Source organism: Symphalangus syndactylus, chromosome 12 (genome assembly GCF_028878055.3).
Source record: "Symphalangus syndactylus isolate Jambi chromosome 12, NHGRI_mSymSyn1-v2.1_pri, whole genome shotgun sequence".
Classification (NCBI taxonomy): Eukaryota; Metazoa; Chordata; class Mammalia; order Primates; family Hylobatidae; genus Symphalangus; species Symphalangus syndactylus.
Genome location: NC_072441.2, coordinates 52,519,209 through 52,542,234, shown reverse-complemented (window position 1 = coordinate 52,542,234; position 23,026 = coordinate 52,519,209). Strand labels below are relative to the sequence as shown.

Below are 23,026 nucleotides of genomic sequence, written 5' to 3'. Positions count from 1 at the left end.
GGTACAGATGTACTGTACTCTTGTAGCAGACACCTTAGGTTTTTCGAAGTTAAATAGGAAGAATACACTCACTTATCTAAGCCATCCACAAATATTCAATGCTCGCCCATTCAAGGACTATTCAGTTTGTCCTTGTACTTCCTACCAAGATAGGGGTCCCCTCCACCTTGACTTTTTGTACATCCATCTTCTGTCTGTGAAAGAAGAGTTATAAACCATATGGACGAGGACTGTATCTTCCCATGCTAGTTGAGCACCTTACTAGTTTTTTTTTTTTTTTAGTTGCTGTTCATAAGTTTATTGTCTATATCTGAAAAATAATCATAGGAAATTGTTTGGTTTAGCTCTCAGCAGCCCGCTCCTGAGCTCTGAGGAAGCTTGCCTTCTTTTGAGCTACCCGATCCTTCTTCTGAGCAAGGGACATTTTGGGACGGTTCCACCTCTTCTTTTTAACTTCTTTCTTGGGCTTCTTTTCATAGACTGGATTCTCTCGTACAGCAGCATGAGCTTTCTTATACATCTCCTCCATCATGTCTGGAGTTATGCTGTTCTTTATGTATTGAGAGAACTGTTTCTTGTAAGCATCTTCATCTTCTTCCAAGAGCATATAGTATTGGGGTGGAGAGAGGAGAGGTGTTGGAATTGATAAATGTTTCTCCCAAGATTTGTCTTAACATTTACCATGGTTTATGTTTTATGGTGGAGAAACAAGGTGGGAGTGGGAGTGGTTAAGTCATGCACATCTAACTATAATATGAATTATGAGAAATTTGAAAATAAAAGTTATAAATTCCACATTTTTAATCTAGATTATTCACGTTGGTAGCAGCTGAGATAGGGACAGTTTGAAGGACAAGACAGTGTTTTGCTAAGACTGACAGCTATAATACACTTGAAAGCACAATGATGTGCCTAAGAATGAAATTAAGGATTCAGGCAGGATTGTAAAGGATTAAATAACAGTAGTGCTGTTTTTCATCTAGAAAGAGCCAGAAACTTAAGTAAAAGTTGAGGCAGGATTCTAAGGGATTCTTTGCAGTTGGAAAGATATATTTTGGAAAAGAATTAGCTTAAAGGACTTAATAGAAAATAAAGTGAAGAAACATGTAAATAAGTGCCTACTTTGGACCAGGTAGCTCACATATTCTCGTTTAATTGCCAAAATAAGCCCAAACGTTAAAAAAATTACTTCATTTTGCCCCCGAAGAAGCTCAGGCTTAGGAAGGTAAAGGAATTAGCCCAAGGGCACATAACTCATGCTCTTTTATCCACCCTGAACCACTTCTGTGAATATCTAGTCTGCTCAAATATTCATGGAAGGTGAATTTAATACTGGTATACTTATAACGTGTTAAGATTCAATATTAACTTTGAATTTCATCACTGGATGGTTAGCCAACCATGAATCAGTCAACAACATTCTTTCACCATCTAAAACAGACAAATAATGGGGGATATTAGAATTCTGAAGGAATATAATATCTTATTCTTGAGATAGATAGCATTTGAAGAAGACAGAATGTGCACAAATCTATAAAAAATATTTGCACACTTACAAAAATATGGGTTCAACCAGAATCATTCTGTAAGCAATCAAATGAGAAGAAAGTGACCGGTGATGGCTGTTGAAATGCCCTGAGTTACTTAAGGTAGGTTAGATACATTTATGTCTAGAAATTAAATTTTACAAACTGTGCCAGACATAATAATCTTAGCATCATTTAATCCTTACAGCCACCTTGTAAATCAGGTACTAGTATTATCTCAATTTTACTGGTGATGAAACTAAGGCAGAAAGAGTCGAGGCATCATGCCCAGGCTTCCAGAGGTGGTAAGTGGCAGAGCCAGCATTTGCACTGAGGCAATACCAGAGTCACTGCTCTTATGCTGAACTTACACCTTTTACTTCAGTGTGAACATGGAAGTATGTGGGCTGTGTTTATCCGGATTCTGACTCCTTAACCCTTGACAAATTTTCTATGTGAAAACAGTTTCCCGTTGTTCTTAGAGGAGTCAGTTCATTTATTTACTCGACAAATTTTTCTTAAGTAACCATAATGTGCAATACAGTGCAGTGCTCATGCTGGGGACACAGCAGTGAACAGGTCAGACAAGGACTCTGCTGTGTTGCATGTACTGTGCTGGGCACTCCATACACACTAACAACGCATTACAATGAGTCTTAATTGTGAAAATAATGCACACTTTCATTACACTGAAGAAATGAGTTGCCCTTAAAAATTAACATCATTCTTCCAAAAATTGGAAAAAATGTCTATAAACAAGACTTCAGGGGCATTCAGGGGCATTCCTTAGTGAATGAGATAGTTTGGGGGGATTCCTACTTAGAACCAGAGTACCAGTTTAAATACCCTTACAGTCTTAGAATGATTTTCTTAATGAAGCCTTAAAACATGTATCTTTGTAGTAGTTATATTTTCATAATATAAGCTGCTCATGTCCATTTTGGAACAGCGTACTCCCACTGCCCAAAATTGCTTGTTATACACATTGCTTAGTGTTGTCTATCCTGTAGATCTAAGTAATTAGTTGTGGAATTATGTTTATAACAATGCGGAGGGTGAGGTATGTATAATACTACATTAAAGAAACTCACACTGCTATTACTATCCCATCCCCAAACTACCAATCATTGGCCAAATTTCAACAGATTTTTAAACCAACAGTGTTTTGTTTTGTTTTTCCTGATGATAAAGGCCCACCTCTAAAATTCATCAAGCTACAGCCTATTACAATGAACCAACATTCTAGCACCCTTCTAAGGTGATTCCAGGTTTTAATGAGCAGGGCAGGGTTCTAAAAATATTTTCCTCCTCTTGCTTGTATTCATGCTTCCTCACCTGCTCACTGGAGTAGAGGAGTGTCAGCCTGAGGTTCAAAGAAAGACCCCTTGAGAGTCTGCTGACCAAGCTTGCAGCAGGGACCCACATGGCATGACAGAACGGGCTCCTTGCATATATGCAGTTCCACAGTTAGTTACATACTCACGCATAGGCGTGGATAGCCGTGGACGTATGAATTTTTGTATGCATGTGCTGTGAGCCAGCATTGGTCTCCTTCTCCTTTATCCCGACCCCTGAGGAATCCCTGCAGTTCCCTGGAATTCAGGGAATAAATAACGAGATGAGGCAAATAGTCCTTTTTCCTACCCTGGTGGCTGGGACCGCTCAGTGCCTGGAATCTGCAATGCCTCCTCTCATAAGCAGCTAATAAAGACAGACTGAAGAGATGAGAAAGAGAATGCATGGATCCAGGAAGGGGCCGCTGTACAAGAGATGATGCTTCGGGAGCTACTGGGCTATGATTTCTATTATTATTTATATATACATATATATAGATACACAAAGCCCTAGGAGGCTGCAGAGGAGGCAAAGAAACCTCGCTGAGATTTTTCTAACAGCGCCTAGAAACCACCGCCAGGCTCCAGGCCCGGGCTGGGTCAAGGAATTCGAGGGATGCAGGCTGGACGCACCGGTTGAAACTCTAGGCGCCGCATGGGCACTTTGCGCCTTGGTGGGCTTTGCGCTCCGAAGACGCGTCCACGCACCATTTTCCCGGGCGTTGTGCGGATTTCTTAAACCTCTCAGCTGGTGCCTAGGAAGAGTTTCTGGAAGCTCCATCTCTACTGCCTCCCCTCCCTCCTTTTTGATTTTACCCCCGCGAGGAGCTTCTCCAGCCCCACAGCGTCCGCCCTCTGAGGGGTACAAGTGCCGCTGTCCCGCCTGCTGCCGCCCTGTCCGCCCACGCAGCGCCTCCTCCGGGCTAGCCTGGGGGCTTGACCTAGCGCCGCTGCTTCTCGAATGGTCTCGTGCAGGGGCGCAGCGGCCGCTGCCCGTCGCCCGGGACTCCCCGCCCTCCCTCGCGACCCCGCGCCGGGGCGGGCGGCGCTTGCGGCGGGCAGGGGGCGGGCAGGGGAGAGGGGGCTCGTCCGGGGGTAGCCGCCTCCTCTGCAGCCTGCCGGCGCCTCGAAGCCCGGACCTGCCTCCGCCTCTTCCTCCAGCGGCTCCATCCCGCCTCCCGCGCCTCGTCCTCCCGCCGCCCCCGCCGCCGCGCCCCCGGTGGCTGCCTCGGCGGACCGGGGAGGGGGCCCGCCGCGTCGGCCGCCCGCTCGGCTCGGCTCGGCTCGGCCCGGCCCGGGAGGCGTGCATGCCCCTGCTGCCCGCGGCGCTCACCAGCAGCATGCTCTATTTCCAGATGGTGATCATGGCAGGGACGGTGATGCTGGCGTACTACTTCGAGTATACGGACACGTTCACCGTGAACGTGCAGGGCTTCTTCTGCCACGACAGCGCCTACCGCAAGCCCTACCCGGGCCCGGAGGACAGCAGCGCCGTGCCCCCCGTGCTCCTCTACTCGCTGGCCGCCGGGGTCCCAGTGCTCGTGGTAAGCCCGGGGGCGCTCGCCCTCGCCGCCGACTCCCTGATCTCGCCCCTCGCCTTCGGGGTTGAGGCCCCTCGGAGGGTTGCGGCACAGTAGGTTTTGCCTTCTAAGTTCCTCCAAGTTATGGGCAGCCCCTTCCCCAGAGGACATTCTAGGGCGCGTGAGGGGTGGGTGCGAAAAGAAGCCCCCAGCTCTTCCCACACGCTACCCCCGCACGCCCCGCGGTGGCTTCAGCGTTGGGTGACGGGGCGGGGATGGAAGGGAAGAGGGGCCGTAGGTGGTGAGGAGTGGGGATCCGGGTTGCAAAAGAGGTGAGCTTTGGGGGTGAACCTTGATTGCATCCACTCTGTGGCCTTGACTCGCTCACTGCCTCCTCTTCGATTGCGCCTGGAAGAAGAGCAGCGGCGCGCGGGCCGGCGAGGAGAGAGGGGATCAATTGCTGGGGTGTGGAAGGGACTCCCGCTTCCCGAGTCGGGGCACGTATTTCTATTTCACCACCTCCCTCGTTTTCAGATGAAAGTGCCAATGGGAATAAGCTGACCAGGGAACAAATATCTGAAAAAAGAATTTGAGAATTTCTAAATGAAGAGGCCTCAGCACCAGTGCTTTGCTGAAAAGCAGGAGCTGTACCTCAATTGCAAGAGCACTTCAGATTTATTTAAAGGCTGCTCCGCTCCCTGGGCAGTTTAAGTCCTTTTCTCTTAGGACCTCACAGAGCATGCCTTTTGGATTTATTGAGTCTATGTGTGTGTGAGAGAAAGAATGACTATACAGATACACGCATATATATATATATATATATATACACACGTCACATATATACATATGAAATTATTGGGATAAGTTACACATAATATTAATTTTATTATAGTAATTTACATATGTGAATATGCTGCATATTTGTTCTTAGGAGAATTGTTGGCGTTTCTTTAGAAAACCTGGTATTTTATGGTTCCTTTAATATTGACAAAGTATTGGAGGTTCCCTTCCTGTGATGCGCGCTCTCTCTCTCCCTCAACAGATAACAAACAGGAAATAAGAAAATGAAGGGGAAAGGAAAAATGAAGTTTTATTTTCAGTAGCTAAATGTGTAAATTGAATGTTAAGAATGTCTGTTGAATCCATTAGGTTTGGATATTCATCTTTTTTTTTATTTTAGGAGCAATGACTTACTAATTTGTAAAATAATGAAAAGTTCCTAACACACAAAATAGAATTCAATGAACAAATCAAGGAATTTCTTGATAACCTTAAAGTAACTTTATCACATGTCCTGTGATAGTTGACTTCAAATTGCCTCTATCATAATGGTTTGAAATGTTTTAGACCTTGCCCCAGATAATGTTTTGCATATATATATATGTAAAATAAGTTCTTAAAATTTGTTAGAAGCCCCAAATCCAGCCTTCATGTTTGTGTTCTCTTTTCTCCATTTGACAAGCAGAGAAAAAAAATTGGTCGATTTTTTGGGGCCCTTTTTGCTTTCTGGACATCGGGGTTTCCCATGTACATTTTTTCCAGGAGACTAAATAGCTCAGATATTTTTCAAGGATTGTTTTAAAGAAAAAGGAAAGAGCCTGTCACTTTCAGCTCATAGGTTTGGTCATAGCTGTAATCAATAATGTCTGTAACTCATCCTTTAATTACCATTCTATGTCTTATTTAAATAAGATAGCACTTTTCAGTCCTAACCATCCAATCATGGTGGCAGGTGCTAGTTAGAGACAAGAACACACTCGCCCAAAGATTTGGATGATTCTGCACTTAGGGGGAATGTAGGACGGAGAAAAAAGAATGAATTAGTCACTATTTAGTGCCTACTCTATTTTGGGTACCGAATAGTCATAGTCACGTATATTTCTCAGAGCAGCTCTTTCAGGAGATATTATCTCCAATTAGTATTTGAAGAAAGTGTGGTTCAGATAATAAGGAGTATCTGAAAACAAACAAAAAAAGGTGGGTATGGCATTTGTATGCCTATAGGACTGATGCCTGAATGCCATGTGACTTCCACTGCTTCCAAAGAGCTTGTTCTCTGAAAGAAGGTGGAAGCTGGCTGGTCAGGCAGGCATTGAGAATATAAGTGGATAGATTTTTCTGAAGTCAGAATCCACCTTGATTTCTATGTTTTGGCTTTAGTTCTTTTAGGTACAAGAGAATGGGTTTGGGAATCAATTTAGAAGAGAAGGAAGTGGTAGGTTTTGGAGGATAGCTGTGCTGCTGGCATTTGTTTTCCCTTCTGCTTCTAGGAATGGTGCACTCTGTCACCATGTGAGGAGCTGGGAGCAGTAGGGGCAGCTCTGCCTCTCCACTCCTCTCAAGAACACTGGGTTAGCATGCTCACTTGGGCATCAAAATAATAATAATAATATTAACAGTACCCATCATTTGTTATTACTTTCTTCTGTATACTCTAATAAACTTTCTACATACCTTATATCCTTCTGATATTTGCATTATCTCTGAAAGCAATAATTATTATTCTTATCTAACATTTGGGAACATGACGGCTTAGAAAGATTAAGTATCTTCTCCAAGGACCAAGGCTAAGAATGTTACACCCAGAATTCTCCCCCTTACTCGATCATACTCTCAGGTGTGGTTTTTCTATTACAGGATGAAAATTCAATTTGCTCATGAATCGTTCTTCTAAATAAATGCCTCAAAAATTCTCTTTTACATTTTTTGTCCTGTAGTAATAAATGTTCATATATATATATATATATATATATATATATATATATCTTTAACTTTCAAACTCATTTCTAGTTCTTGAGGGTAATTTTGAAAAGTCGTTCTCACTACCACAATCTACAGATTTGTTTCACACTTGCTAAATTCATTTATGTAAAAATTAAAAACAATATATATTTTGAATTTTATCACTTTTATATAGTGATAGGGCCCAGGTTTCGAGTCTAGTACATTTGGATTTAAATCCGAAGTACACTCTGCTGCATTGTTAAGAGTTGGGGGCCGGTTGCAGTGGCTCACGCCTATAATCTCAGCTCTTTGGGAGGCTGAGGCGGTTGGATCACGAGGTCAGGAGATCGAGACCATCCTGGCTAATACGGTGAAACCCCGTCTCTCATAAAAAGTACAAAAAATTAGCCGGGCGTGGTGGCGGGCACCTGTAGTCCCAGCTACTCGGGAGGCTGAGGCAGGAGAATGGCATGAACCCAGAAGGTGGAGCTTGCAGTGAGCCGAGATCACGCCACTGCACTCCAGCCTGGGTGACAGTGCAAGACTCTGTCTCAAAAAAAAAAAAAAAAAACGAGTTGGGAACTCTACTTGCTGTGTAACCTTGAACAATGTATTTAAGCTCCTTAAGCCTCAATTCCCTTAGTGACATGGTTTTGAATATCAAATTAGTTATAATATGTAAATGTCATCTTTGGCCCATAGTTGATACTCCATAAGAGTTCACTACATCATTAACATTATTGTTATTAAGAAAATAATAATTCAGTAAAATTTATTGAATTCCTGTGTTCTAAGCATTATATCTGGCTGAGTAGAGGTTATAAAGGCAACTTCAGAAGTAAACCATTGTAACTGATCCTAAGGCATTTAGTCTAATTTGTGAAATTAGATAAACATACCACAGATCATAATATAAGTCATTATGACAGAAGTTATACATATGTATGTATATATGCATATACATGCATCTGTATATTCCACAAAGACCTCTAGTGGTTCAGAAGAGGATGAGATAGATCACTTTTGTTTGGAGACATGAGGAAAGGCTTCATGGAGAAGATGGTATTTAAGATGTGTCTTGACAGGGGCTGAAATGGAATCTGAGTTAGGACATCACTCCGTGAACAGCTCCGTGAACAACCCCGTGGAGGCAGCAAATGGAGGCTACGGTTTGTTTGTTTCTAAGAGTGGTGTGTGGGGAAAATGGTGTATACATCTGAAGGTGAAGGCTGGGCTCACATTGATAAGACCTGAAATGCCATGCCAGGCTGAGAGATTCTCTCAATTTCGTAGGAATTTATCAGAGATAAAGTTTGATGGGTGGTGTTTTAGGACATTTTTTTTTTAGGTAGTAGTGTATAGAACTCTAATGTTATCAAAATACATAATTTCAAACTCTCATCTCCAAGTTTATTTTGCATTGTCTAATATTATTTCAATTGCATTTTCAGAAAACACCTGTAATTTGGGCTTATTTACACAGATGATATAGTTTATAAACTCTTTGAAAATAGGTACCGTTCAGTTTGTTCTGTATGGCATTTGCCAGAGCACTGGACATTGCATGTACAGTTAGAGGTTTAGTTAGTGATCCTTGGTGTTCATTGATGAAAAGAACTGGTGATGACAGTAGTTTCTGCTCCCCAAATTTGGATACAGTGGCCACTAGCAGCTATTGTTCCTCAGATCTCTGAGCAACATAGATGATTTAAAGGAGATGAAGCTAGATCACCATCTTCACAAAGCTAGAATAAACATAAAGAAAACCAGCACCAACCAAGGCAGCCCCTGACACTGAGCATGGCAGGTTTGAACGTTAAGCTCCATCTCAGATTATTTATATCTGCCACTCCAGGAAGCTCCCTCTGGACCTGGAGACTCAGATTTGAGAAATGTAGCTACTGCTGCTATCCCAAGGGTGCTGGCGTCATTGTATGTGGTGAAGATAGATGATAGAAAGTCATCTCATACCTAGAGCTCCCCACTGGATCAACGTGCCTAAAGCTTTCCCATAGACCTCTTTTCCCCCAAACCCTGCCTTGGGCATCACTGCCCATCCCCATTCCTGGAACATTCCTGTGGTGTGGTGTAGGAGAAAAAGCACAGACATGGGTTTCAGATGTGTCTGGATTCTTATCCTGGTTTCTCCCACTTACTAGCCATGTGACCTCAGTCAAAATGTTCTCATTCATAAACTGGACATAAAAACACCCACCTCTTGGAGACTCAGTACGTGTACAGGTTAAGATCACAGACTCTGGAGCCTTCTTGGTTTGAAGGCCAGATCTGCTACTTTCCAGCTGTGAGAATTTGAGCCAGTTAGCCTCTCTGTGCCTCTGTTTTCTCTATTGTAAAATTGAGGTAAATATGAGTACTGGCCTCACAGGATTACTGAGTATGAAATGGGTTAACATGTGTAAGTAAGTATTCCAAGGCCGGTAAGAAATTAAATGTGGAAAGAAACCACCTAGTTTAGTCTACTGACCTTCTCAAATTGGGAGTCTGAATAGGAAGAAAAGCAAAACTTAAGCAGAATTCAGTTCTTAGAATGAAATTAATGATTCCTATCTTTGGTGACTCCTCTGTTTGTCCAAGTGGGCTAACATTAGCTAAAATTGGTCATGCATTTCTTACACACCAGCCACTGTGTTAGGTGCATTTAACACATTGCTCCATTTAATACTCCCCAGGATAGTACTTTCCTTAAACATATTGGGGACTAACATTAAATATATTTATTTTATAAATGAGAAATGGAAGTTTAGTGAGATTACTGTATGTCAGACTCTAATTATTTAAATTCATTAATGTAATCAATTTCACAACAAATTTATTTGGAAGAGATTTGGAAGAGATTAGATGACCAATCTGGAGTCCCATGATGGCAATGGCAGAATCACCAAAGGCTGTGCATTTCATTTTTTGTTATATACTTTTATCCTAACATGTTAATTAGTCTTTAAAGATTTTACTCATAGTAATTCAATACCAGGAGTCAAAATTTTCTCAAACCTTTTATCCTCGATTTCAATTTTCCTGCTTTGATGGAAAACTTCGTGTTCTATTGTAGATGATGATTTCAATGGGTGGTGTAGGAAATCGTTTGTTTCCTATTAAGCTTGGAAATGTTGTAGAGGAGTAGGTGGCAGCAGAAGGGATTCAAAGATATTTCTATTGTTTTGATTTAAAGGCATGCGTCTCATCTCAGTAGCACACACTACTACAGTGCTACAAGCACCACATTTATGTGGAACCACCCTCTGGTTCTAGATCTGCAAACCGTGGTATATGGAGAGGTGGAGGTACTTCTGTTTCTAAGGCATGTTTCTTAAAATGAGACCTGGCACTAGATTTGGGGGTGCAGTGATTGCAAGGAAATTGTGTGTAAAATATTGCATGTATGTATGTACATATGCAGTTTCTTTAGTAAGAGCCTCTGTGCTTTTAATAGATTGTCGGATAGATCCAAAATCCCCCAAAAGTTAAGAACTACTCTTTGGGGATATGTGGGTCTGTTTAGACTCCTTCTTGTGTCTCTTAGGATTTTGCTTCACTTAGATACTTTCACTCATACTCATTTATTTTCTCCCTTCTTTCCTGTTTCCCTCCCTTTCTTTTTCCCTTTCTCTCTCCATTCTTCTTTGTCTCTTTTTCCACTTATTGTCTCTCCTTTGCATACTGCTAAGGAGATGGTGATGCTGAGAGAAAAGCAAAGACCCATAACACCAGTTAGTGTTTTTTTCTCCCTTCACCTCTCCCACCCTTCTCTCTCTTTCCTGTTCCTGTCTCTCCCTCTGTCTTGCATTGCTCATTATCCATGTGGCTTCTCTTGCCAGTTCCTTATCTGAAAAATATTGACTTATTTCTTCCTATTTTCAGTGCTGTTGTGAGAATGAAATGGTTGAGAAAACACTGTGGGGACAATAAATCACTTCATACATATAAGGAAAATATAACGTGAGCAGGTTACGTGGGTTATGTAGCTACTTGGTCATTGGAGATGGTTAGCACTGCTTGCAGCACTACTTTGCCAGCCTTAGTCTGTGGTGTGGAAAAATGAGGAAGATTTTTATACTTTTTTTCCTGATTTTCCTGTAGAAAGAATAGCAAAGATAAAAAAAAATGTAAAATGGTCTCCTAACTAATTATTAATGCAATACCCAAGGCTGTTTTCAAAATATTTCAATAAGCTCTGAGTATTGTCAACATGATTAGAAAGAATCATCTCGTTCATTTTGTAATTTGAAATAGCATTTCTAGGGAGCATAGCTGATACCATGTATTAAGTATGTCGTGTATCATATTAATTTTTAAACTGGTACTGTGCCACAACTCATCATTTGCAAAAGTTCTGAAAGTTGACAATGTATCTACTATGTAATAGGTATAGTGCTATTGCCTGGGCTTCTAAAGTAAGTAAGGCATATCTCTGCCCTTCGGAAGTTCAGACAAAAATACTGAAAATTACATATCCAAGCCTCAGTTTTTTTAATCTGTAAAATTGAGATAATACTTAACCTGTTACCTGATAAGAGTTAAATATTTACGTGCACTAAGTGCTCAGTAAGTGATAGCTAGTTGTTTAACATAAATGCTAATAATTTTTATTGATAATGCAGAGCAAATGACATGTGTACTTAATCATTTTTGTTGAATGAATGAGGTAAACCATTTACTCTTTAATCTTTTCAGATATCATATATAGGAACATATCCAGAGAGCTTTAGCAATTTGCTCCAGTTGGTAAATGACATATCTAAGATCTGAACCTATTACTTCGGGTCCCATGCTCTGTTGGCTGCAGTTGCCTACTGATTTGATTTATAGCATAAATGATGGCATTTCTAGCAGGCAAGGGAGAGTTAAAACGTATTGAGTATACATCAATATGTTCTTTGCAGTATCCACATGCTTGTTAATATATGTTTAGTTACAGCCAAACATAAAAAGAGGAAAAAAATCTGTGTTTAAAGATAAAACTCTATTGATTCCTAAGACCGGTGGAATAGCCAGTAGAACTAAATTTTCTCAGCTCATCATTCCCATTTATACAGGTTGAGAAGGTAAGTTCTGAGGTCAGAGTTAGGATCTTAACCTATAGTTAGCAGCACCCTTATAACAGACTTTGGAAAATCATAAGGAGTATCATTATTATAAAAGATATTTTAACATATGTGAAGTGGAGTTCTATATTCAGTACTATTTAAACTTTTTATGAGAATGCCAGTTTTCACTCAGCAGGCTGGTTACTTTTTTAGTCTTATTATGACAGATGTAGTTTGAGAATCACTGTCAGTAAAATCACCATTTTTTTTTTGGTGGCAAAAACAGGATTCTAGAGTTTTATTCTCTAGGCCAGGTACATTTAAAACTCTATAGATAATTTATCGTGGGCTTTTCTCACTGATACAACATGTATGAGTGAAGCATGTGTATGTATGTGTGGGTGGGGGTAGTGTGTGTGTGTGTATAATACATTTGTAATTTCTTGTATGAATTCATTTTTATGTTCCTTTCTTCTCACCTCTATTATGCTTCCCCCGCCCCCAAAAAACCAAAAAACAACTTCCTGGAATATTCTGATATATTCTTCCAAGCTAGCACCAATGCCTTTAGGTAGGTCTCTTGGACTCTCTCAGTTGAATAACTGCATTCTCTTCTATGATCTTTCATCGTTTATGCAAGTCGTGAAACTCAAATAACTTTATATTATACTTTATATTGTATTTTATTTACATTTCCATAACTAGACTTGAGCATCTCAAAGTCATGTGGTGTTATCTGATTCAAGCCAATTTGGTCATGCCCAGCTTTTAGGTTATTTTTACTAGATAAGGTATCCAGGCACCAACTGAAGTTCGTGGTGATGATGTTATAATGAATTAAATTCAAGTGTCAGAACAAATTCTGCTGTGCATAGTTATTTAATAACAATTTATTAAGCAACGGTTTACATATTCTTCTGTTCTCTAAGTTCTCTAAGTTCAATGAATTCCCAGCTCTCTGTCCTTGAGAAGTTTTTAGTTCATGAAATCCTGTATGAAAGTGTGGGCACAGCCACAGTGGGATTCTGGGCCCCCAAGTTGACATGCTCCAAGCAGAAACCCATTTAAACCAAGGGCTGGACTCTAAATTCATTAAGAATAAGCCATTGAGGGAGAGGGTGCAGGCCTTACTAGAGTCCTGTACCCTATTCATTCAAGAGTAGGAAGTATCTCCAAACTATTTTAGTTAACCCACATAGCTTGAAAGTCTCTTTTTAAACTTTTATTCTAGGTTCAGGAGGTACATATGCAGGTTTGTTATAAGTAAATTGCATGTCCCAGTGGTTTGGTGTACAGATTATTTCATCACCCAGGTAGTAAGCATAGTATCCCATAGGCAGTTTTTTGATCGTGACCGTCCTCCCACCCTCCACCTTTAAGGAGGCCCCAGTGTCTATTGTTTCCTTCTTTGTGTCCATATATACTCAATATTTAAGTGGATTCCATTTCTTTGCTATTGTGAATAGTGCTGCGATGAACATACATGTGCATATGTCTTTATGATAGAGTGATTTATATTCTTTTGGGTATATATCCAACAATGGGATTGCTGAGTCAAATGACAATTCTGTTTTAAGTTCTTGGAGAAACCAAAATGCTTTCCACAATGGTTAAACTAATTTACATTCTAACTAGCAGAATATAAGCATTCCCTTTTTTCTGCAACCTTGCCAGCATCTGTTATTTTTTGACTTTTTAATAATAGCCATTCTGACTGATGTGAGATGGTATCTCATTGTGGTTTTCATTTGGATTTCTCTAATGATTAGTGATGTTGAGCTTTTTTTCATATTCTTGTTGGCTGCAAGTATATCTTCTTTTGAAAATCTTTGATTTTACCAGTGAGTTCATCTTTAGCATTCATCATGCAAATTCAGTCATTACTTTCATCAGTGAAAAATCCTTTTCTACATCCACAAAGCTAATTAAATCATTGGTAATTAACATGCAGATAGCAAAAAGACTTTGGAGTGGGACATTCTGATAAAATGCTGGTGACTATGTAGGACTTGGCACTTTGATAGCATTTTAGCTGACTACTCCTTAAATCAGAATATAAACAAACTGGTACATACATATCAGACAGATTATGGTGAAGTGTTTTAAAGTAAATTACAGACTTCATGACTTAGGAACTAGGCCTTCTTTGTCCTCATTATTTCTAGAATAGACATACAAAATTTGTTAGCTAATGGATAACTTAATAATTGTGGAAGTGATTGAATTTTATTTGCCATATTGCCACAATTACATTTGCTAGTCTATTGGATTTTTCAAGTTTTCATTAATTTGTTGATTACCTGTTTTGTGTTTGGCATGGTATGGAAATATCTAAAACACTTGGAATTGAAACAGTGTGGAAAGGATGGAAGTACAAAAAGAGGAAAATAAAGGAGGGAACTTTCTTTACTTCCATTCTTTCTCCCCTCTCCCCTCCCTCCTTCCATTTTTTTCCTTCTTTCCCTTCATTTCCCCCTTCTTTCCTTTCTCACTCCCTCTCTCATCCTTCCTTTCTCTGGACAAATATTTGGTGAGCACCTTCTATGTGCACCATACCTTGAGATTAAGGCTTAAAGAGGTTAAGTGACTTGTTCCAAATCCTAACACTAGGATAAAGCCCAGCCCCCACCACTCCTTCTTCAAATCTTTCAAAGAAATATCTGGAAATAAAATACTTATGAAATTATAGAGCAGTTATGTACAAATGTACCCCTGACATATCTGCATAACACTAAAATAACATGTGGCGTTTCCTGTCTAATGAAAATTGAATTTGTGTTGATATAACCAGAACCTCTGTGCTGAGTAAATTGTGTTCTAGTGCAGTGATCCCTTTTTTAAAGGCTGCTTTTGATAGTACCAGCAGAAACTGTACTTTCTAATATCCATTTCATATTTAGCGTTTTCTCACACTGGGGTTCACAGAAGCACTTTTTACACTCAGAAACGTCCTGTATTTCCAGAGATCTCATCAAAGCAGAACGCTATGTTCTCACACACACCAAAATTGAGCAGTCCTGGATAGAGATAATGCACCTGGGGATTCATCTTGTAATTTAAAATGAACTCCTAAAATTTCCAATTAAAAAAATACTAGACAGTATTTTTGGGTTGGTCACAATGTCCTCTTCCTTCACATGTGCCTTCACAGTATTGGGTTTGCTCAGTCACTAAAATGAATGAAGACACTTAGTCAAAACTATGTGATAATCTTTTTGGTCTTTCACAAAGAGATCTTTATTTCCTCTTCTCTCTGGCTCCTTATTACATGATTACTTAGGGTTCCCTTTTTATTTTTCCTGGGCTAAATCTAGAATACAGATATGAGAATCCAGTAGACACTTTTTTCAAGCCACACTATCAGGCTCTTTCTGTCATCCCATTTTTGGAAAAGATTCGTGAATCCAGTGTGAAAGAGAACATGCTTCTTCATAACTAGAACTTTTTAGTCATGAAGAAGGGCTTAGAGATTATATAGTTTTATCTCATAATTTTCGAATCAATGCCTAGAGAGACTAAATGACTTGTCCAAGGTTATGCAACTAATGAGCTAACACAAATACACAAGTAGCTAGCATATATAGAGCACTTACTGTGTAGCAGACATTGTTTCAACTACTTTATACATATTAACTAGCCCTTACTAGCTGATGTAGCCCTTACATCAGCATTATGAGACCCTATTGTTATTTCAGCTTACAGATGAGGACACTGAGGCACAGAAAGATTAAGCGACTAACCTATGACCCCACATAAAGGAAGTGACATACCTCGACAGAATGGTTCCATATGTGCTTTTAATACACGGATGGCCCTTCTCACTAGTACTGTTATTTTTTGCCATTTCCTAGAGATGTTAAGGCCATCTGCAATGAATCTTTCTTTATGGCAGTATTAATTGGTGAAGGGTATGTGATTACTATGAGAGTTTTTTCCGAGTGACTATACTGTTGTCCCAAAAGATTTTACTGAATACTGTATTTATAGTTAAATACTGTGATAGTGAAGAGGTAGCAAAAGACAGGGAAAAAGAGCATTTACCACCCACGTCATTTGGCTTGATTATGATGCTTTTTTGTTTCTAACATCAAATCTTTTCAGACAAAAAGTAACACTACATTAGAAACTTGCTATAAGTGGATATAACCAAAATCTACCCATTTTTGATGCACAGATTTTGAATTCTTACAGTGTGATTTTCACATAGCATAATATAACAGTATAAGTAACATATGGAATATCTATTGCACCTGAGACAGTCATTAGTTTGGCAGCTACTTAGAGGTATAAGAGTTATTCAGTGGTATAAATTTAAAAGAAAAGCATAGACATTTATATATTTATATTTTGAACTCATATTTACTTTTGAAGGGACACAATCTGTTCTTAGGAGTACTCTTAAAATAATAGCAAACATAATAGCAGGACTGGTCCAGTCCTGGTACCGTTTCCTGGGAAGCACCAGTGACTTGAGAAAGCAGTTCTATGAGCTACTGTACTTGATATTGTTTTCACTGTTCTTAATTTGGATTTATTTAAACACTTTCCATCCTTTAATTTAGACAGCTCCAATACTATCTCTTTCATAACTCTTTCCTTAATGCTTCTACTCAACAGTAATCCATCTTTTCTATAAACTCCTGTATTTTTCCCTTACCTTATATACTGTGCATAAGATAAAAGGGTACCTGTGGGTATGGGATGGATTGCTGGAGAGAAAGCAAGACAAATGAAATGAACAGTGACTCATTGGCCTGACAGGCAGGCACGTAAGTGTTCCTCCTTGCTCTGCTGCTTACTAGCTTTAAGCCCTTGAGAAAGTCTAGTCCTGTTTTTCGGCCTCTGTATCATTAGCTATCTGGTTAGCAAAGGTTTGAACTCCAACTGGGACAGGATACTGACTCATTGCTTCCCCAGGCAGCTGTTTCTATGTAAAAATCAAGTCTGACTATTGGGATGTTCTGCCTTCCAGTGAAATAAAGTCTGTCTCTCTGAATCTCCTCACTGACCTCACTCAACCTTTTGAAGTTATTTGGAACAACTTAGGTGGTTTCATAGTGTTTGAAGTTACTTTTCAGCTCTTTGACTCTTCTTTTCTTGAACTGAGAATCTTTAACTTCATATAACATGGACATGAGTCCCTTCTACTATTCTGGCTGCCCATATCTGACTGTACACAAGATGTCTTATGTTCTTAACTGTTGTCACCACTACTGAATGATGTATTTTTAGTGTACTTTCACTCTTGCAAATAGAGTAGAAAGTGTACCTATTTTGCATGCTATTTTTTTTTTTCTCAATGCATTAGACTTGGGGTGGGTGTAAAGACACCTTGTGGTCAATTTATTTCATCCTTAGAGAAGATTCATCTTTTTTTTTTCCAAATAGGCAAAACACAGTATGGTGACACTGTCCTGCTTCACGAACACAGTAAATGTTTCTGAGAGATCATGGCATTTTCTCTCCTGCTGAGATTAAGCTGGGCTTCTAAACCTTAAGAGAACACTCCGGGAAACCTCATCTAATTGGGTTTACTGTCTTGGAATCAGATGATTATCAAAATGCTTCCAATTGTATGTAGTATATATGATGTAGTATACTACATGGTTGTGCATTATAGTTAATTACATACACACATATTTTGGCTGTCAAAAGATTATAAATTCCTATAGACTAGCATATTTGTCTTGCGTATTTTTGCTTCTTGCTCACCACATCCTGACTACCATAATGCCTTTAAAATGGAAGATATAAGTAGCGCTAATACTTGTGTATCTAAAAAAATAAAATCAATAGAAATTAAAATTATTTTAGATACTCTTGTTTCTTTAAGACTGTTAATAATTTCCTGGGCACTTGAATAAAAGATAATTTTTATGAGAAAATATATTTGGGTGTACTGCCCATCCATAGAGGCCTAGGTTATAAAGTCCAAATTATTTTTCCAAAACTCAAGTCTTTAGTTTTACTTTATTTCCTAATCATCACTGATTTCTAATATTCTCCTTATGTATATTCATTTCATTTTTCATTTAATCCAAGCTGTATAAGACAGTCCAAAATAAATCTCACTTACTTCAAATGGAGAATATTTCACATACTCATCCTTTTGTTTTAAAAATCTTTAACATTGTCATATTTTGCCTTGTAGTTACTATTTCACATTCCCATGTCTTTAATAGTACATAGCACATATATTCATAACTTCAAATTTTCACTACTTAAGCATTTATATAGTACGGTATTGCTTTTTCTTTTTTTGTTTTTTGTTTTGTTTTGTTTTGGGATGAGCCTCCTTACTCTGTCACCCAGGGGGAAGTACAGTGGCGTGATCTCAGCTCACTGTAACCTCCGCCTCCTGGGTTCAAGCGATTCTCCTACCTCAGCCTCCTGAGAAGCTGGGATTACAGGCGTGTACTACCATGCCTCGCTAATTTTTGTATTTTTAGTACAGATGGGGTTTCACCATGTTGGCCAGGCTGGTCTCAAACTCCTGATCTCAGGTAATCCACCCACCTTGGCCTCCCAAAGTGCTGGTATGAGCTACCATGCTTGGCCTGCTCTTTCTTAATCAAGGGTGATATTTTATATACTTTGTACACTTTTTAACAATTTTTTTCTGAAATTAATCAGATGACTTAAGATCATCTTTCTTTCACTTTCATAAATCAAACCACTGTCAAAAAATTGTAACAAACTTAGTTTAAATATCTTAATTGGCTTTTATTTGTGATTCTAGAATTGGATAACACTTCGTTCTATAAAACAGAGTGAGTTCCAATGAACTGAGCAGAGGAGTCTGGTTATATAGACATAAAAGGGCTGAAGAAAGAAGAAACAGAAAACCAAAAGCAGATTGGTGATTTCACAGTCACTTCTCTTACACAGGTTAAAGCAGAGTGGACCTCCGTATCATGCCAGCCAGAACTGGCTTGTTTGGGGTTTTGGTTGTTGTCTCTTATTCTCCTGATTTCTTGGAAGGGCAGTTAAATAACTTAGTTTTGGCTTGGTGACATGGAACTTTAGCATGGATGATTACATTTAGTTTGGTTCCTTAGGCCAAGTTCAGGAGCTCAGTCCACGCCTGTGTTCTGTACACTTTATTTAACAGTTCTCCTTTTTTGATTGCACTCTTACTTTCGGTATGCTGGAGCAGTACCACAACTCTGTTACTATTATTCTGGGTTTCTAGTCTTAACACACTATTTGTGGGTTACAGGGTCCTCATGATTAAGCATTTCTTTGAGTTTTTTTTTCTATTCCAGCCAAAGAGACCACTTGACATTCCATGAATAGTTGAATGCAAACATTTAAAACTTGAGATAATACAGTATACCAAGGAGAGTACTATTGTGATTATTAGGAGAATAATTCCAAGAGTTTGGAATATGTTTCTTAGCCAGGGTCCCCATGAACCAAACCAACTAAAATTGAACAGATCAAAGAATGAGCATATGATGATTCTGCCCATTTTAACCAAATAGGCTGTTAATATTAACTTTTTGCAACTGAGTTCCTACAATGCTTCATGTGTTTATTCATGTGCAACGAGAAGTGTCAGCAACTGCACAGACTCCTCCCTGTTCAGTTAGTAGGTAATCTGACAACCCATGACTCTGTTAAATTAAAGAGGAGTGAGAAAAAGCAGATCTAGAAGTCTTACTCTATAAAAGGAACCACTGGTACAACTTGAACAGCAGTTGTGTTAGGGATGTTGCTAAAGTTACATGCTGGGTGGACTAAAGGATTCCTTAGTTCATATAATGATCTGAGTTTGGCATGTCAAATCCAATATTTCATCAAGTTACCCACAGAAGTCACCGATTGTGAAATTACAACTATAGCATGATCCTGCCAAGGGAAAAATATAGGCATAAACAAGGAAAACTTAAGAGAAGCAAGAATCTCATTATGATATGTCCAGACATCTTGAGAAAAGTAGTATACTACATGAAGTCATCAACTTCTTGTCCTAATTTATAGTGTCAATATCTCTGGTTATGGTATCGGGTGTTTGGTGAGCTCTCAATATGGCCCACATATCAGGCATGAGACTTATTCCTTGAAATTTAAATTGAGTTGTCCAGTTTTAGCTTACGGGGCTTCAGGAACAAAGCAGATCTTGTTCTTGGAGAGTTGTAGCCCAATATTGGAGGAAACTAGATAATTCAGGATATAGTCTAGTCTACAAGTTGATAATAAATCTTGAAAACAATGAATAGGGCTATAACGTAATAACAGGTATAGTATATTTTTTCTTCATAAACATAAGCTTTTTCTCTACAGTTATCCCATTTATAATAAAGATAATTAGGGTAAGACCAATTTGTTTGCAACGTAGGTCTAATCTCATTAAACTTGGCCTGAATACATAAATGAAACAAGGATAGTGATTGACCAACATGGGCTCTTTTCAAGTTTGCTTTGCTGCAACTTTTGACAAAGAATTTCAGATTTGACTTTTTAAAACCTCTCAAGGCTGGGAAGCCAAATCAAAGTGGACTTTAGACTTGACCTGCAGTACATACAGATTCATTCTAGGTATTTTCTCAGATACCACATTCCAGTCAAAGTTTTGGTAATATAACCAATATTTCTGACTCTATACTGTTATAAGCAGAACATACTCTTAGTGCACTTGTGCAAATAACTTTATTTCCATCAAAGAATGCCCATGAATAGTTTCCAAATTCTGGAGAGATCGGTTATGGAGAAAAGGTAAATATTGCAATTTTTGTTCATGAAAGTATACTATACCAAATTGCTATAAATGTTTGGTAGCTTAAGAGAAAAAACGTATTTTCTTAAACCTAGAAAAACAAATCAACAGAATCAGCAATGTTAAAAAAAAAAGTGTAAAATGCGTAATTCTTTATCAGTTTATTTCATCTCATATAATTAATTTTTATTCTGCTTGCCTTTGGTTAACAGTTTCATGAACCCACTGGTTTCTTCATTAGAGTGATAGAAATTCTTACCCAGTCCCATGGTGTGATCTAAAGTTGTCAGAAAACAGTATTTGTCAGAGTCTTTTCCGTGAATTTATTTGAATGTATAACACATTAGGATTACAGTTGCTTGCAAAAGGCTTTCAGAAAAGCATTAGAATAAAGCAATTAATTGTGGACAAAAGGACTTAAAATGACCATAGTTAAAGATCTGATTTGAGTTCATTATGATAATGGCACAACTCATAGGGAAATATGGTATTTCTGTTGTATACCACGTTTTAAAACAAAACCAAAATTATGACTAATAACAGATCAGATTTTTAGGAATTTCATACAATATTTTAGGATGCTCATTAGTAACATACCCATAAATATCACTTAAAGAAAAATCACTTAATATTTGAAAGTGCTTCTCATATAATTTAACATGTCAAATAAGCCTAATTATTTTAATACCTGTCTTATACTACGTAAGAGACATATCCTTAGAGGTTTTTCCAGGGCTTAAGTGGAAAATCCCAAAGTTAACTTGAGATCAGGAAGACTTAATTTAGCATGTGATTTTGGGAAGTTTGTCAGCATCAAAGTAGTTAAAACACTTGATCAAAACAATATTACATATCACTGTAAAGTACTAGTCATTTATTTATCCAGAGTGATAATTGAAAGACTTTAAGAGGCAAATACAGGAAGTTATATAGATGTCAGAAAATCTTAGCTCTTTCAATATGGAGAAGAATCAATTTTCTTAAGTAATCAAAGAATTAATAAAGAAAATTTGAAGCATAGGGAATCATCTTGATAACAGAGAATCCCTGTTTCCTAGGCCAATTACCTAAAAGGTTAAAAAAACCACCCATTTCACTATTTTCTATTAAGAGCAGATCAACACTCCAAGAAAACCTTGTCATTGTAACAGAGGACCAAATTTTAATTTTGCATCAGTGTACTTTTGATGTGTAATGTTCCCTATTTAGAAAAACATAGTTACCTTCTAATTTTAGCCAGCTTTATCACGCATAAAATTCTTTTCACAAGATTCATCTTCCACAAATATTCTAGTTTTCTTATCCATTCAGTTTTTGGCCTATACTTTTCCTATTTTCTCATTTTGGAATAACCACTCTACTTTGGAACAAAGATTATTCCCTTATTCCTTTAATAAAAATATATCCTCATACTTTACAACTTGTTTTATAAAAAAAAAGCCTTACTTTAATCACATCCAGAGTTGTTCCCCTTATTATTTCTACTTTTGGTTACCATATGTTAATTAGAATTTTAAATTCCTGGTAACCTTAAGTTTTAGTGAAAACCTAGGAAGTAAGCAATTTTGAACTCCGTGTCTTATACTAACATTTTATGAATGTTAGTACATTTTATAATTTTTAAAATTGTGCGTTTCCTCTAGAACAATTTTTTCATGTTTACTAACATACCTAAATATATTTAGCTTCTCCATACCATATAAAAATAAGATGCCAAAGTATATATACTTTAAACATATGTTCAGCAATTAATGTTTCAGTATTTTAGCTAACTTAGAAATGACTCAGACATTTCATAAATATCCATTACTTAATTTAATATAATGTGACTTTAAGGTTTCAAGTTACTGAAAAAATATTTTTGAAACGGTGACAAGTGCATTTGTAAACTTCTATCCCATTTACAGTCTCCAAATTTACTCATTCTTAACAATTACACTTCAGTTGTTCCTTAAACAAAACTAGCCATTGAAGGAATTCAGGAAATGCCACCTCAAAATATGTTGCATTGTATACAGTCATACGTCCCTTAACAACAGGGATACTTTCTGACAAATGTATTGTTAGGTGATTTTGTCATTGTGCAAACATCATGAAGTGTACTTACACAACCTAAATGGCATAATGTGTATACACTGAGGCTAGATGGAATAATCTG

The 23,026-nt window shown here is 38.3% G+C and overlaps 2 protein-coding genes across 3 annotated transcripts in view; one reads left to right on the top strand and one right to left on the bottom strand.

Moving 5' to 3' along the window:
• Positions 1 to 297: 297 nt before the first annotated feature.
• LOC134734638 (large ribosomal subunit protein uL18-like) lies at positions 298 to 622 on the bottom strand. The gene has a single exon (XM_063628012.1). It carries the CDS (start codon positions 605 to 607, stop codon positions 341 to 343), a length of 267 nt encoding a protein of 88 aa, XP_063484082.1. The 5' UTR covers positions 608 to 622; the 3' UTR covers positions 298 to 340.
• Positions 623 to 3,143: 2,521 nt separating this feature from the next.
• The window catches only part of PLPPR5 (phospholipid phosphatase related 5), a 112,089-nt gene continuing 92,206 nt past the window's right edge, over positions 3,144 to 23,026 (top strand). Inside the window, exon 1 of one of the 2 annotated variants that reach the window (XM_063624345.1) lies at positions 3,144 to 4,404. In XM_063624345.1, coding sequence (XP_063480415.1) covers positions 3,322 to 4,404 — 1,083 coding nt within the window. In that variant the 5' untranslated portion in view covers positions 3,144 to 3,321. The remainder of the gene's footprint in view (positions 4,405 to 23,026) is intronic. The other variant, XM_063624344.1, reaches the window with a different exon arrangement.